The following is a 14,795-nucleotide window of genomic DNA, read 5'->3' on the forward strand; positions in this document are numbered from 1 at the left end:
GAATTTGTTTCAATTTAAGATGTTCTTGTGCGTTGAAAAATCGATTCAATTTGAGATGTTCCTTTATGAATCGTTTCATCAAAAAATATCTACAAACTCTAGGCATTCGAGGTCTTTTTCCTCCTTCCATTACAAATTAGATAACCCCATGTTGATTCAAGAAAAGCCAATCCCCTTCCTTTTTTATGAGTCATTGGTCTTGAAGTGGTGTTCGGTGAGAAAAGAGAAGACGAAAGATTTTATACATATATATATATATAGAGAGAGAGAGAGAGAGAGAGTACTAGTATGAGGGTTTTTAGCAAATTTTAAGGGAAGAGATTATGTAAGGACCCACTTTTTTATTTTTAATATTCTGTATTAGGTTAATATTAAAAAAAAAATATCAAATAAAATAGAAAAAAAATATGACCAAGGGTAATAAAATCTTTTCATGTTTGCAAGGGATGAAAAACACAACAAAATCTAAACTTAGGAATGGTCTGAGTACAAAACAAATTTTAGGGACCAAACATGTAATTTTGACCAAACTACAGGGATGATTTCAGTAATTTGTTCAAAAAAAAGTTAGCACAAACACTAGTCCTAGAAACAACAGAAGCAGAAGAAGTATGGGGAAAGGGTAAAATTCATAAACCTATAAACAGTTCACTAATATACTGAGACTAAAGCAATCCTTCTCAGCTCTCGCATTTATCTAAGCAGGATAGGAGGGAAAAGATAGGAAATGTCATTTTGGTAAGAATTGGGTTCATAAAAGTAAATGGTACCACTAATCATTTCAATTTAACCATAATAATGCAAAAAATAAACATGATGACCCTAGCAACTTCTGTGGTTTTCACATCATTCTTAGTTGCATTCGAATTCCAGTCCCTAGGATCTAAGGAAAACCTATGACTGCTGACTTCCATAACAACCTGATTGATAATCCATATGTATTTAGTATTTACCAATCCAAAGCCAACCTCATACACATGTACCCGCCGCATCTTTTCTTGTACATTGACCATTACTCACATGAATTCTTGAAAAGTACTGCAACATACATGTACCTAATGCATCTTTTCTTGCAATTAAGCTTCCGATATCTTTTAAGAACTCAGCAAATAACACAAGCATTGGGATATTCCTCTACGATTTGAACATATATCTTGAAAGGATTGTACTTGGCTGGTCCAACAGTCACTAGCTCTGCGTTGCAAATTTTTCTAAGTTTTCTGACGGTATCAACTGGATCCATGTCTCTGATCAATGTCATTTTCTTGTCGTGCATGTTCATAGCTACGGACTCAATACCTATAAATATTTGGATAAAAAGTTTAGTCAAACTGATGGCAATGAAATGCTAATAGAATGAAAAAGAAAACAAACACAATATTAACCTGCAAGGCTGATAGCTGCTTTCATAGCCCTCCGTTTTTCTCTTTCGTTGTGTACACCCACTTTCACAACTACTTTCTGCAATTGGATACAAAGTAACCAACAAACAAATGTTAATCTCAATAATGACGCTAAAAAGCATAAGTTTGATAATGGTTTTGAAGCATAGTAGTAGGATTTCTTCTGCTTATGCTCTTTATCTGTAATCACAAGGTTCAGAAGCAGTTTTATTTTAACTTTCCTATTTTTGACTTCAATTTTTGTACCATAGGTATGATATCAAGATGGAAACAATTTTTTCGTGGAATATCCCTTCAAATGTTGGAATGGTAAATGTAAAAAACCGATTAACAAAACAGATTTCAACCCCCACAAAAACAAGCCCAAATAATTCTGCTTATTCCTTAATAGAAACACTCGATGCAGAAAATTTAAAGATATGTTGGTAAAAGAAGTTACTGAAAGGAAATAAGCCTCAAAACGTAAACAAAAACTGCACAACCTTCCTAGAAACAGTAAAAACCACTACAGTAGAAGGCAAAGTAGGGGAAATCAGGGGGGGAGTAGGAAACACGGATAGGGAGACAGATGGAAATGTGAATTGTGTAATGTTAACTGAGAATTCTGCAAATTAAAAGGTTGAGAGCATGAACTAAGAAGTGGAAAACAGTCAAGAGACCTGTCGGCAGTAAGGTTGCCATAAGATCTTGATAGAAGACTGTGAATCATGTCTGAGTGTAAATGTACTTCTATCTTCATCTTCGTTGTCCCAAAATTCTGAGCAATCTGCTCCTACTTTTGCTGTTTGCACCTGATCACCTTTATTTACCCTAGGAACGAGCTCAGCTCCAATATAACTCTCGCCTCTGTCGAAGGAAAATGAAATGATATTGTATGGTGATGTCAACAATGAGGTGTGCCTCAATGAACCAAAGGAAACATATCCTATGAATATTGTTTTTCCATCGTATTCATTTGAGTCTTGCATAAGCTCAAATGGTGGATCTTCATCAGGCTCCTGCTTGATAATTATATCAGCATGTGGAGATTTCATGTGGGTTACAATGCATATTAAGAACCCAGAAAAGTCATTGTACCAATCATGTGGAAGATGCAGTGTAAATGTTTCCCCCCTAAACAGCCTACCTGCAAACCTTTTTGGGATCTTCTGATGATCAAGAGTGACACTGACAAAATGACCTTCAAGAGCAATTCCCTGAGATGGAAAACACATATAAATTATGATTAATATGCTTGGATTTATATAATAAAAGATTAAAATTGCAGAGCCAAATTAACCTGGAGCATGGAGTCTAGTAATATGTCACCAACAAGTGTACCAAGCTTGTTCTTGCGAAGTGAGAGGCTCCACAACAACTTACAGTTTGAAACATCTCCAAGGCTTTCAAGTGATGTACACCAATCTGCTCTAAGAACGGCTATACTTGATGGCAACTCTGACAATTCTACAAGTTTTTCACAGCCGGACACATTGAGCCATTTGAGCTGAGGAAGCCGAAAGAGACTAAAATTTAGTTGTGAAAAATTATTTCCTGATAGATTGAGTTTTTCCAAGTTAGGTAAATCCCAAACAGCAGAGCGGATCTCTTTATCTCCCAAATTGCAGTACCAGAGATGCAAATTTCTTAAGCCTCTGGAAAAAAACTGCAACATTGTGTGGTGATTCATGTTGCTGTGAGGTAGAAAAGGCTCCTCTAAACAACATTCTTCTACATCAATGAAGTCATCTCCTGATTTCTTAACTTCAGTGTCACCACATGCCAAGCAAGTAACAGAAAAGTTGGTTGAATTTTTTTTACAAGATGCAACTTCTTTTCCACTATTATCCAAATGAAGATGGGGTAAATTGCTCATGTTCTGTTGTTGGAGCTTAACAATTTTGGGGCAATCTGATAACGAAAAGGTCATGAGTTTATTTAGTTGGGTAACGGGTGGAAATACCTTAAGACTTGGACAATCATCTATACATAAGAAAATAAGGTTTTCCAAGTGTCGAATTGATGGATGAATCTCTTCTATATGCAGAGAATTATGAAGAATGAATCTTTCAAGATTTGGAAGTCCATCAAAATCTGGTGTCTTGATTAGGTTTTCCAAACCATAGAGTTCCATCACTTTCAAGCGTTGAATTGGCGGATGAATCTCTTCTATATATGGAGAACCATTAAGAATAAATCTTTCAAGATTCGGAAGTCCATCAAAATCTGGTGTCTTGATTAAGTTTTTCAAGCCATAGAGTTCCATAACTTTCAAACTCGGCAGATGCTGTTGCATAAACATACAAACAAGTCAAAAGTATATCAAGCTATAATAGGAGTTTTTAGTGGTTTCACCCGTAAATCAAACCAGACCAGAGTAACCCAGTCCAAATAACCAGCATAGAAAATGAATTGTACATGTAATGTGGAGCTTACAATTTGTACATAACATTTGATCCTAACAATTTAATCTTTTTCCTCAACAAAAATGAAGATTATCCATACATATATAACAATGTGATGTTGCTTAATGACACCAATAACTGCCACAAGTGACAAAACTATGTGCTCATATCCATCTAACTGCTACTTACAATTTATTCCATGAATTACTCAGGTCTATAATTATTCATCCACTTTGTTTTCATCCAATAATTAGACAAACAATAAATGTTACCTTATAACCCTCCCAAAGTTGTTTGTGCGAGATGCCATCCAATCTTAGACAACAAAGCTCCACCGATGGAAATTTAGTAGGAAAAGGAGTTGCAAGATTACCTCTCCAGTCAATCCACCGAAGGTTTTTCATGTTCACAACAATTGGAGTAACAAGTTTTACTGAACCATAACTATTGTCTTTAAATCTTATCGCTTCAATCATGTCAAGTTCCTGTGATAGAGGAACAAAATGATGTCGGGGTTGGGTTAAAAGTGTTTTGTTATATATATATATATATATATATATATATATATATATATATATATATATATATATCATGCCAAGCTAGCTTAATCATTACCGTCGTTGCATCCATAGCACATATTTTTACAACATCTTCCTCCTTCCAAATTCTACTATGCTTTCCAGGATTGCTAGGGTGTTCCCCTCTAACAATGTGGTGTCCCATTTCTTGCACCAAATCATGCATATCAAACTCTCCATATTTTGAAATAGTTATGAGAGCCTTTTGTCTCAACACCTCTATTCCTATAATAGGGTGAAAACCACAAGCATCAAGCATCGCCATTATCCCTTCATTTTTATAGTGTCCTCTATAGAAACATGCAATATCAAGGAACAACTCTTTCTCATCCTTTTGAAGTCCATCAAAGCTGATTTTTAGCTTTTCCACAATATTGGTATCTGGGATCTTTTTCAGTCTGGCTAACGCACTCCTCCACTCGTTAATACCTTTATCACATAGAAAACAACCAAGAACTGTAAGTGCTAATGGGAGCCCACCAGCATAGTAAACAACTTCGTTTGAGAGTAGCTCATAATCTTCTATACGTTTGTCACCCCGAGGTGCATGCTTGCAGAAGAGCTCCATGGCCTCAACATTTTTTAACAAGGTAATTTCGTGTATCACGTCGACTTTGTGAATATTTAATAAATGCACATCTCTAGTTGTGATAATTATTCGGCTTCCTTCACCGAACCAATCATGTGATCCAGCCAACGCTTTTAGTTGTTCAATGCAATTGACATCATCAAGAACAATCAAGACCTTTCTATGGCATAACCTACTCATTATCATTCGTTTTCCCTCCTCAACTCTCCCCACCTGCACTTGCCTTCGCTTCAAAATACCATAAAGAATTTTTTCTTGTAGTTTTTCCAAACCATTCTTACTTATTGATTCCTCCCGAATATTTTCGACAAAGCAAAAGCCATCAAAGTTGCTAGAGATTTCATCATAAACAGAAGATGCAAGAGTAGTCTTACCACCACCCCCAACCCCCCATATCCCAACCATGTGCACACCACCCGATCCAATTCGTAAATCCGATTTCAAACCTTGAACACGAGCCGTTATTCCAATCAGATTGCCATTTGTACTTGGAATTACTCGTTGTAAGCTGTGTGAAATGTGGTCAACAATTTCTTTGATGACCTTTGCTTCATGCCTACACATTGATATACATGGATAATTAACACATGCTCACACTAACAAAAGAAGTAATTTGTTTCATGGACCATTAAATGAAGAAAAGGAGTCTAATGACCCTTTATATCTAGTCAAAATAAAATTTGTAAAGTTAATATAACAAGTAGCTTGTAAAACTTTTCTTTGTAAACATTGAATAGTGTCAAACAGCAAAAAGTGAAGCAAGATGAATTTGTTGTTGTAGCTTGAAGTGAGGCGTTAAGTACGGAATAAGAATTATAACATAGTAACATCTATCATAACTTAATTTAAGGTTATCCATAATCCTAGGACTTGAGACATCTATTAACTTACCAAACTGATCAATTGAACTATTCAAGCCGCAATTTATCAAAGTCATCAGCATTATTAAAATAATTAAAACATTTGTATAAAAAGCTTATAAGATACAAGTATAAATGTGTTGTAGGTCGCACATATAATTTAAGAATAAAAAGTGCAAAAACAAAGAAAGATACCCGTTGGCAACATGCTTGGGATCCCATCCAGAAATGTTACTTGCATCCACAAGTGCTTTTCTCCAAGATTCAACTTTCCTCTTGTTCTCCAACTCATGCTTGGCCAAGGCTTCATGGTATTTCCGACTCTGTTCTCGAGGTGCAGAGAGCCATCCCCAAGGGTCATCCACAAAAGCTTGTCTCCAAGATTTAATTTTCTTCTTGTTCTCCAACTCATGGTTGTCAAATGCTTCTCCATATTTTCGTTTCTGTTTTCGTACTTCAGAGGGATCCACTTCATAAAATATGGGCATAACAATTTGGCGTTTCGTTTTCTTGCATTCCATAATATGTACAAGTTCATCTAAGCACCATGAAGAATCTGCATAATTTTCAGAGAATATGACAACAGCAATCTGAGATTCTTCTATAGCCTTCAAAAGGGATGGACGGATTGAATTGCCCTGAGGAAGTGTTTCATCGTCCTTGAAAGCGTAGATTCCTTGGTTTTCAAGAGCCGTGTAGAGATGATCCACAAAAGTCTTGCGAGTATCTTCTCCTCTGAAGCTAAGAAAAACATCATACTTCCATGATTGAGAAGAAATGGCTGGAGCAGAAGGAGAAAATGATGATGAAGATGCCATTGGTGTGTTGATTTGTTGAGATAGAAGGTATGTGGTTTAAGCACACCAATATAATGAAATTTATATAGAGAAATGTGAGTTTCCAATAGAACCTGTTATCATATAAAGAAAACCTCGTCAGATTACCATGTACAAAATCTAATAACTAGTCCTTACATTCTTTTTTATTTTATTTTTTTTGTCATAAAAGCTCCTTTGAAACTATAATACACATCATGATTCAAAAGATAGACATGAATCGGTTTAGGTGATGTAAGTTAGTTTTCACACAATCACATTATACAGATTAATCTTTTACTTTTAATTCTACATTGAAATTTTTCTTAAAAGACGTGGAGGAAATTTCCCAGCATCACCAAACTTTAGCACACTCCTTTCTTAGAGAATTAGACTCTTTACTTTGCAAGATTGTACTTCAATTCCATAGGATTTGTTCCTTAATACCTTCTTTCAAGTTGAATTGATTTGAGCAAGTGAATACCTTTCCTTCCTCCACCGCTTGACTATTCTCTCTCAATTCTCTAAATAGGTTTAGCCATCGAGTAGATGTAATGAACAAATAGTTATAATTCTCTTATATATTTACACGTGTTTTGTAGTTTCAGCATTTGGCCACCACACTTCTGGATTGTACGTACATTCCCACCCTAAAATTATATTTCATCAATTATGTTATTTGCCAAATAACTTATAGCCCCAAATTTCAGCATTTACTCCAAATACATATACACCACTATTTGACTTACCCTTCCATACAACAAGATATGGAATTCATCAAATAATAACTTAGGTCGTATTTACATAATTAGTATTTCAAAATTTGTAGGTATTACAGTTCTCCCGCCTTGAAACAGATTCTGTCCCCAAAATATGACAAGGGAAAACATCTCAGGCTCATCTCTCCTAGTTTCATCTTCAAATTCTCATGAAGCAGTGTCACCTCAAGTAGTTTCCTAACAAACATAATCTAATGTCTCCTCATCTTTAGCATCATCATCCTCCAGCAGAAAATATCCCACATTATTGTTTCCTAGATTTCGTTCTCTTTGGATCACAACGGATATGTACACAGTTATAATTTAATGTCATCATCTATCTCTCACAGATAAAGCCTTCACGATTCTTCACCAAGTCACTATTATATTACAACTTTCACAATTATACCATTTATTATAAAATTCACTCATAATCATCATTCGGTATAAGTCCATTAATTTACCATCATATAAACATACAACCCTAACCTATTAGTTTCATATCGCTTATCTTTACAAACCTGCCTGCCCAAAACTACAGATGATATATGGGTCTACATCATACTTCCATTAAGCCTAAGCCTATGACTCCATCTCATTTCAATTATTCTACTAATAATCATCTCATATACCTTACAGCAATTTACCCTACTTCTGATTTTAGTCCTCTACTGTGTTGCCTTTAACACTTATCAGGTTCTCAACTAATGATGCATAGAGTGTCTAAATAAATGACCATACCATTCATCATGATTTAACAACAATATATCTATGATCATGTGCCAATCCCCAGTCAAAGATTCGTTTAAATGTCCCCAGGCCCCTGTTCGACTGTTTTTTAGTATCCACAACACATATACACATCATTACACTCGTTTTCCTCCAATTCCGTTTGATTATAACTTACATAACAACATATTAACTTCATAAATACTTTAATTCAATCATCTAACTATACTAATTTGAGTAAATTAGATGAAAATACGTTTCTGACATTCCAGATCAACACTATTCTTAACATTTTATAAAAATTTACCAAAAAACTTGTATAAAACTGCATTAATACTTCAATTTCTTTATTGATAGCTTATACTTTATCAATTTATCACTTTGAGGAATATACCTCAAATTTCCAGCAACACCAGACTTTAGCAGACTCCCTTTCTAAGCTCTTTACTTTGCAATCAACTTACTTTTGCAAGCTTATACTTCAATTTCTTCTTTCAACTTGAATCAATTTGAGTACATGGATACCTTTCTCCACCGTTTCACTTTCCTAGCTCCAGAGCCCCTCCAAAATTGATGGAAAGAACATTCTTTTGAAAACGAGTTTTTCTTGGTAAAATTATTGACAGTTAGAAAAGGACAAATTTAGCCAAAATTCTTTATTAGTTTCCAAGAAATAGCGAAAATGACCCAAATAACCAACAAAATTGCAGTTGGGACTTCATGGGCTACAGTGCCGTGTATTGGGTTGCGATCTCCCCTAAAATCCATCTCTGATAACGTTCATCATACTTAGTTGTCACACAATGGTGGCAAATAATCAGTATAATCTCAAGCCCAAGTAATCATACTCAACTCTCATTCAGCAGTACAAATCATAACAAGTATATAAACAAGTTACCAAATAGCAACATGCCAGCTCTTAGGCCATTTCAATCCTCGAGTGTGTTACACTAACACTTACCATTACCTTAATTCACACATGTGATGTCTCTTTTAACCTATTATGCTCCTCGAACCTTTCAGAATAAAAGTTTCACTATAATCACCAGAGTTTGCTAAATGAGCCTTGTCAATTTATAACTTTCACCGCTTACACCTAGGGTTTAAACTAGCACCTAGGGATTTCGAAGATAGCTTCGCACAAACTCCCCTGTTTTTCATAGCAATGAAGATAATAAGAATGTGTAGCCTAAATGATAAGCATGAAAGCATAAACTCCACAATAAATATAAATGTACAAATTTTATAACAAAAGTAAAAAGTAAAATCTCCATGACACTTATAAATACATGCCTTTCAGCTTTCACATGTTAACACTACCTCAACCATTAGTTGACAGAACCTGCATAATATATCAAAATTTTTGCTTTATATGCCCATCCATCATAATCCAGCACCTTTAGTTCTATCTATCAATTCCAACCAAGAACATTATCGTGTGAATTACAAACACTTTCCCCTACCCTCTCCATGATGAAATTATCAGTTAGCTTAATACAACTTGCCACCATCTGTATTCTCAACTAATGATGCATAAAGTTTCAAGTTTGAAGACCATATATACCTTTCATCATATGTGAACACCAATCTATATTGTGCCAATGCTTTAGATGATAATTATGTTTTAGGTGGACCCATGTTTACACCAAAAGAGCATTTCCATCATTAACCGGACTCATTTTCAAACACTCAAACACATCAATTGATAAGTGGTTAACAACTAGTAACTTTTATTTGATTATAATGTTATCTACTTATCATGAATTTCCCAAATAGTCGATGCTTTAATTTTAACGTAGCAAAGCAATATATGAATTTAAATAGTGCCAGGCATACATGGATTACTCGATAAACACACACTGGGGACCAATCCCCTCTCAAAGCATCGATTAAATGTCCTCATCCTCCTGTTAGACTTCTTTTTGTATACACATCATTAGACTTATTCCCCCCTAATTACATTCGTTTATAACACACATAACAACATATTAACTTCAAAAAAAATGTTTAAGTGACTCAGCTAGCTATACTAATTCAAATAACTACACAACTTTGACTAAATTAGGTCAAAATAACATTCCAGATCCACATTTTTCTTAGCTTATTGGTAAAAATCCAGTCAATAACTTGTATAAAACTTCATTAACACTTCAATTTATTTATTGATAACCTATAATTTATCAATCTATGAGTTTGAGGAACGTACCTCAAATTTCCAGCAAGACGGAACTTTAGCAGACTCCTTTACTTTGCAATCAAACTTACTTTTTTGCAAGCTTATGCTTCAATAGTTCAATTCAATTTCTTCGTAAGTTCTTTCTTTCAACTTGATCGATTTGACTGGGTTAATACTTTCCTCCTCTATCTCCCGACCACGGTGCGAAGTGTTGGTCATTAAGCCCAAAAAAAGCTGTGGCAGCCCAAAAGCCTTGAAACAGCCTATTCTCTTCTGGGCCCATGGCTTCTACAAATTAACGTGGGCTTCCGTTCAAATCTATGGGTTATATATATTCAAATCAATATCGTTCGTTCAAGATAAGTTTATATATCTTTGAACTATATATTCATTTAAACTTCCAAAATTTTTAATTTATTATAATTAGTTAATATATTAATTGTAACATGTTACCTATATAAAAACATTATTTTTCACGTTTTTTTTATACTTTTAAATTTTGTTAAGTAGAATACATAAAAATTAAAGAAAAATATTGTAGTTTTCATATGTCTAAAAGAAACTATTCAATGATGAAATACATTGTGACGATAGGATCTTCTTTGTGTGTATCAAAAATTTAAAAAATCAAGTCATTTGATTGATTTAAAGCAAATATTATCAAAAAATCAAAGTTATTGAAATTATACGGTCTCAAGTTTCTTTCTATTTTTTGTAATTTTTGAAATTTAATTTAGATGATATTTTTATGTTTCATATATTACAAATAGAACCCATAAATACATTCTTGTTTTAGATTATAAGCGTGAAAGATCTTGAAGTAACAAACAATCAACGTTGATGTAAATTTTATGATGTTGGATCATTCTTTAAGTATAAAAGTATTGTTTCTCAATAAATTAAGTAATTAGTCAATTGTACTATAATGTTATGATTGTAGCGGAAATGATTAGAGATGTTAGGGGTGTTTATTGACACATGTAATCTAGACTTTTACCATGTTCTAATATAGCATGAATAAGCTATGAAATATTAAAATACTGACATGAATAATACATGTTATTTTAGATATTTAATTAGTTCTTTTTGGAAAACAAAAATATTTTTATGGTCATATACATAAAAGACTACTTTATATTTTGTTTCTTTATAAAAACCATTGTGATTTGAAAATATTCTAAAAAGTCATTAATGAATAGAAATTTTGGTTTTAACTCAAATTTGAATTTTGTCATATTAGTAGTGATGACCAATAATGTGCTATAATAAATCAATATTGGTGTTTTAAAAAAAAAACAACATTCAAGTGAGATACAAAAAAATAGGCAATGAGTTGCGAAATATATAATCCAAACCACTGTTTTTAGTTGTAAATATATCATTTAATTATTAATACATTTGAAATAATAGCAAATCAAAACTTTTATTTATTTTTACGCTTAAAACATAATGCTTTTATATAATAACTCATAGTTTTATATAATTTATTTTATATAAATAACTAGTGAACAAACTCCGCTTTGCGGGTTTGGATACGCCAAAGAAATGGATAAAACGGGAAGATTTTATTGAGGTACGTTCAACTGTAAAATCATGAACATTATCCTATCTTTCCCCAAAAAGTGCAGCCTCTATGAAGAGTATTAGTCATTTACATCCATTCATACATAAATTCATTCAATCAAAATCCAATATTCTAACAAAGGGCAGTGTACTTTGTGGGTCATTGGATTCTCCATTTTCTTTACCATCTTCAGAGTCCTCCTAGAAAAAAAAGATCAAAATGCTATTAAGGACACTGTAAGTTATCTGTCACTAACTATTATTACTGATACCAAAATGTGAGTAGAATGTTAATATGGATAACAATCTATAAGTAAAATGCCATTATGTGTGAAAATGAGAGCTAACCCCTTCAAAAGAATTGGTGATGAAATTTGTTTGCGCAAAAATAAGCATAATTGTTCTTTTACCGCCACCATCACCCACTACCACCGCCACCACCTACCCCCGTTGTCACCACCGCCACCCTCATCCACCTACCTTCATCATCACCACCACCATTACCACACATCAAATAGAACCTAAATGATTTTATCTATGTTTTTGTTATGAACCAAGAAAAAGTCAAGTCTTTACTCCCTTTATATATAGATATTCATACCTAACTGGTAGTGTCATGCATATAGAATCCTGTAAAATTAATGAATAAAAAGCATATTTCTTTTAATTATGGAAAGATTAAGGTAAAAAGAACACAAATGAACCCAATATCACCAACATATCAAAAGAAGACTTTAAATCCATAGTTACAAGTTAAAGGTGTCTGATTTGGTATAATATTTATAAGGAAATTTTTAATAACAATCATAAAAAAAAATATTGTCAAAGGGTAATATAGTTATTTTGTACTATTAGTCTGATGCAAAATCAAACTACAAGTTTCAGTCATAAGTTTACTCAGTCAGATTTTCTAACTCAATCAGCTTCTAACCCAGTTAGAAACTATCAAACGATCCCTAAGATCGAATGAGTGGCAAATCTTGTTCTCTGAATGTTGCGATTATGGGTAATTTGGAAAGACATCCGCTTTTACTACCATTATCACCTCAATATGGGAATAATCTTCAATAAAATCTGGAGCCCAACCCATTACCTCATTTTATGTAACCATAAACACCTTACCAAGAATATAAATCTTAAATGAATCTGTAATTAAGGAATTATCAAGAGAAGAAATACACAAGAGCTTACTAAATAAGTTACTATCATGAGGGTTATCCATATAAAGAATCTCACCTCATTTTTTTGTGATCAAGGAGATGATTTTAGAAGTACACACCAACGGAGGGACACTTTCTAGATCAACCGATACCACACGATGTTTAAGTTTAAAATCATATTTATAATCTTCAAGTTTAGAAAACCAATAATGTACTCCTACGTGATGATGAAAATTAGTCTTTTCATGCATGGAAGAAAATTCCAAGGACACTCGTTGTAACGACCCAAAATTCAAGACTAAAAATTTCTTTTAATAAAACATTACTTAAAGCAAAGTCGTCAATCCAAAACATAAACAGAGTATTAATTTCCAAAACACATGTTCGTTATCAGAGTAAAACATTCTCAGGCTGTCTAATCAATGGTGTGTGCCATGCAATCACCCCGAGCTCTTCCCTCCGCTACCGGAAGTACCTGAAACCAAAACTGAAAACCGTAAGCACGAAGCTTAGTGAGTTCCCCACCCTACCACGTACCATGCATAACCACATACTGCACATACTGGGCCACGCCCGCTATCATGGGCCTCGCCCCCTGCCTCGGGCCTCGCCCGCTACAAAGGCCCTGCCGCTCCAGGCCCCGCCTGGCTTCGAGCCCCGCTCGAATACAGATCTGTTTCACTTAGGCCTCGCCTGTCATAGGGCCTCGCCCGCTAACATATAATTGCACATAAACATACCACAACACATAACCTAAACATATACTAATGGATCCTATCCTAAGGCCTCGCCTACCCTGGGCCTCGCCCTTGTCCTGCTACTGATGAGATGTGGAACACCATCCACACTCTGCTATTGGTGAGATACGGGATCTCGCCCACACTCACCTCCCTACCAGGCACATACATGTATCACACAGACAACAAGTATAAACTATCATATAAACAAATCCTTGGGCACCCGCCCGCTATCATTGGACCTCGTCCCGAATATCTTACTAGCATACTGTGCCTAGGGCTAACCCCCGGGTCTTCTACTCATAACTACATGGGCCGGATTTGTGGCCTTAGACCCATTCACAAAAAGGGAAACTCACCTACACTTGCTGAACTTGTTGATAACCCCTCAAGCTGCTGCCCGACAACTCTCTGAACTCCTGCTCCACTAGCTCCCCAAGCTACCAATATCAATGCAACACTTAGTCTAACTGTCCCCCAAAAGTCAACTAAGTCAACTCTACTCAACGCAAAATCTTGGTCAAAGTCAACCTTCCTAGTTAACCCTACTCGCCGAGTCAGCCTACTGACTCGCCGAGTTCATATGCTCAGAGTCCTTATATTTGCGACTCGACTCGCTGAGTCAGTCCATGATTCGCCGAGTCTATCGATTTTCGAGTCCTGATCTGTCCAACTCACCGAGTCTCCACTCGACTCACTGATTCGAGTCTCAACTTGAAGGGTTTGGGGTTTCACGTCCTGACTCACCGAGTCCAAGGAAATCTTCATCCGACTCGACGATTTGTTCATCCCACTCGTCGAGTTCCTCCTAATCTTCATGCTACTCGTCGAGTCCACTCAAAGGACTTGCCGAGTCCATTCAGATCTTCATACATGCAGAGGACTTTTGAGTCATGCAGGGACTCCAAACTGTAGATCTGCCCTTCCCACGCCTATTCCACACGTAAAGTTGCAAACTTTACGTGTAGAGAAGGAGATCTAGGCTAATCACACCATAAGCTAGGGTTTAAGGCAAGGAGGCTCTATAATGAACTCAAGGGCAG

The 14,795-nt window shown here is 35.0% G+C and overlaps 1 protein-coding gene across 3 annotated transcripts; it reads right to left on the bottom strand.

Moving 5' to 3' along the window:
- Window positions 1–754: 754 nt before the first annotated feature.
- On the bottom strand, window positions 755–10,449 carry LOC145068452 (TMV resistance protein N-like). 3 transcript variants are annotated; one of them, XR_013688986.1, is made up of 10 exons: window positions 10,323–10,449; window positions 8,511–9,266; window positions 6,010–6,724; window positions 4,403–5,510; window positions 4,060–4,272; window positions 2,683–3,669; window positions 2,530–2,599; window positions 2,063–2,249; window positions 1,386–1,461; window positions 1,250–1,299 (listed from the first exon to the last, which is right to left on the bottom strand). XR_013688986.1 is itself a non-coding variant. In XM_079015420.1 (9 exons), the coding sequence occupies exons 3-9, from the start codon at window positions 6,630–6,632 to the stop codon at window positions 1,103–1,105; spliced, it is 3,741 nt and encodes a 1,246-aa protein (XP_078871546.1). In that variant the 5' UTR covers window positions 6,633–6,724; window positions 8,511–9,266; window positions 10,323–10,449; the 3' UTR covers window positions 755–1,102. The 3 variants fall into 3 exon arrangements, 2 of the variants coding, with proteins under 2 accessions (XP_078871546.1, XP_078871547.1); XM_079015420.1 differs by having other exon boundaries at window positions 755–1,299; window positions 2,063–2,599; XM_079015421.1 differs by lacking the exon at window positions 8,511–9,266 and having other exon boundaries at window positions 755–1,299; window positions 2,063–2,599; window positions 10,323–10,443.
- Window positions 10,450–14,795: the final 4,346 nt, after the last annotated feature.

This window comes from Lactuca serriola, chromosome 8, assembly GCF_051521515.1.
Source record: "Lactuca serriola cultivar US96UC23 chromosome 8, Lser_US96UC23_V15, whole genome shotgun sequence".
Classification (NCBI taxonomy): Eukaryota; Viridiplantae; Streptophyta; class Magnoliopsida; order Asterales; family Asteraceae; genus Lactuca; species Lactuca serriola.

Bases quoted from the DNA above. Each gene is read 5' to 3' on its own strand.
- LOC145068452 (XM_079015420.1), bottom strand. From the start codon at position 6,632: ATGGCATCTTCATCATCATTTTCTCCTTCTGCTCCAGCCATTTCTTCT. The intron at 2,600-2,682 runs GTTAATTTGGCT...TTTCCATCTCAG, and splicing joins TACTAGACTCCATGCTCCAG to GGAATTGCTCTTGAAGGTCA. The intron at 1,462-2,062 runs GTCTCTTGACTG...ATCCAATTGCAG, and splicing joins GGCAACCTTACTGCCGACAG to AAAGTAGTTGTGAAAGTGGG.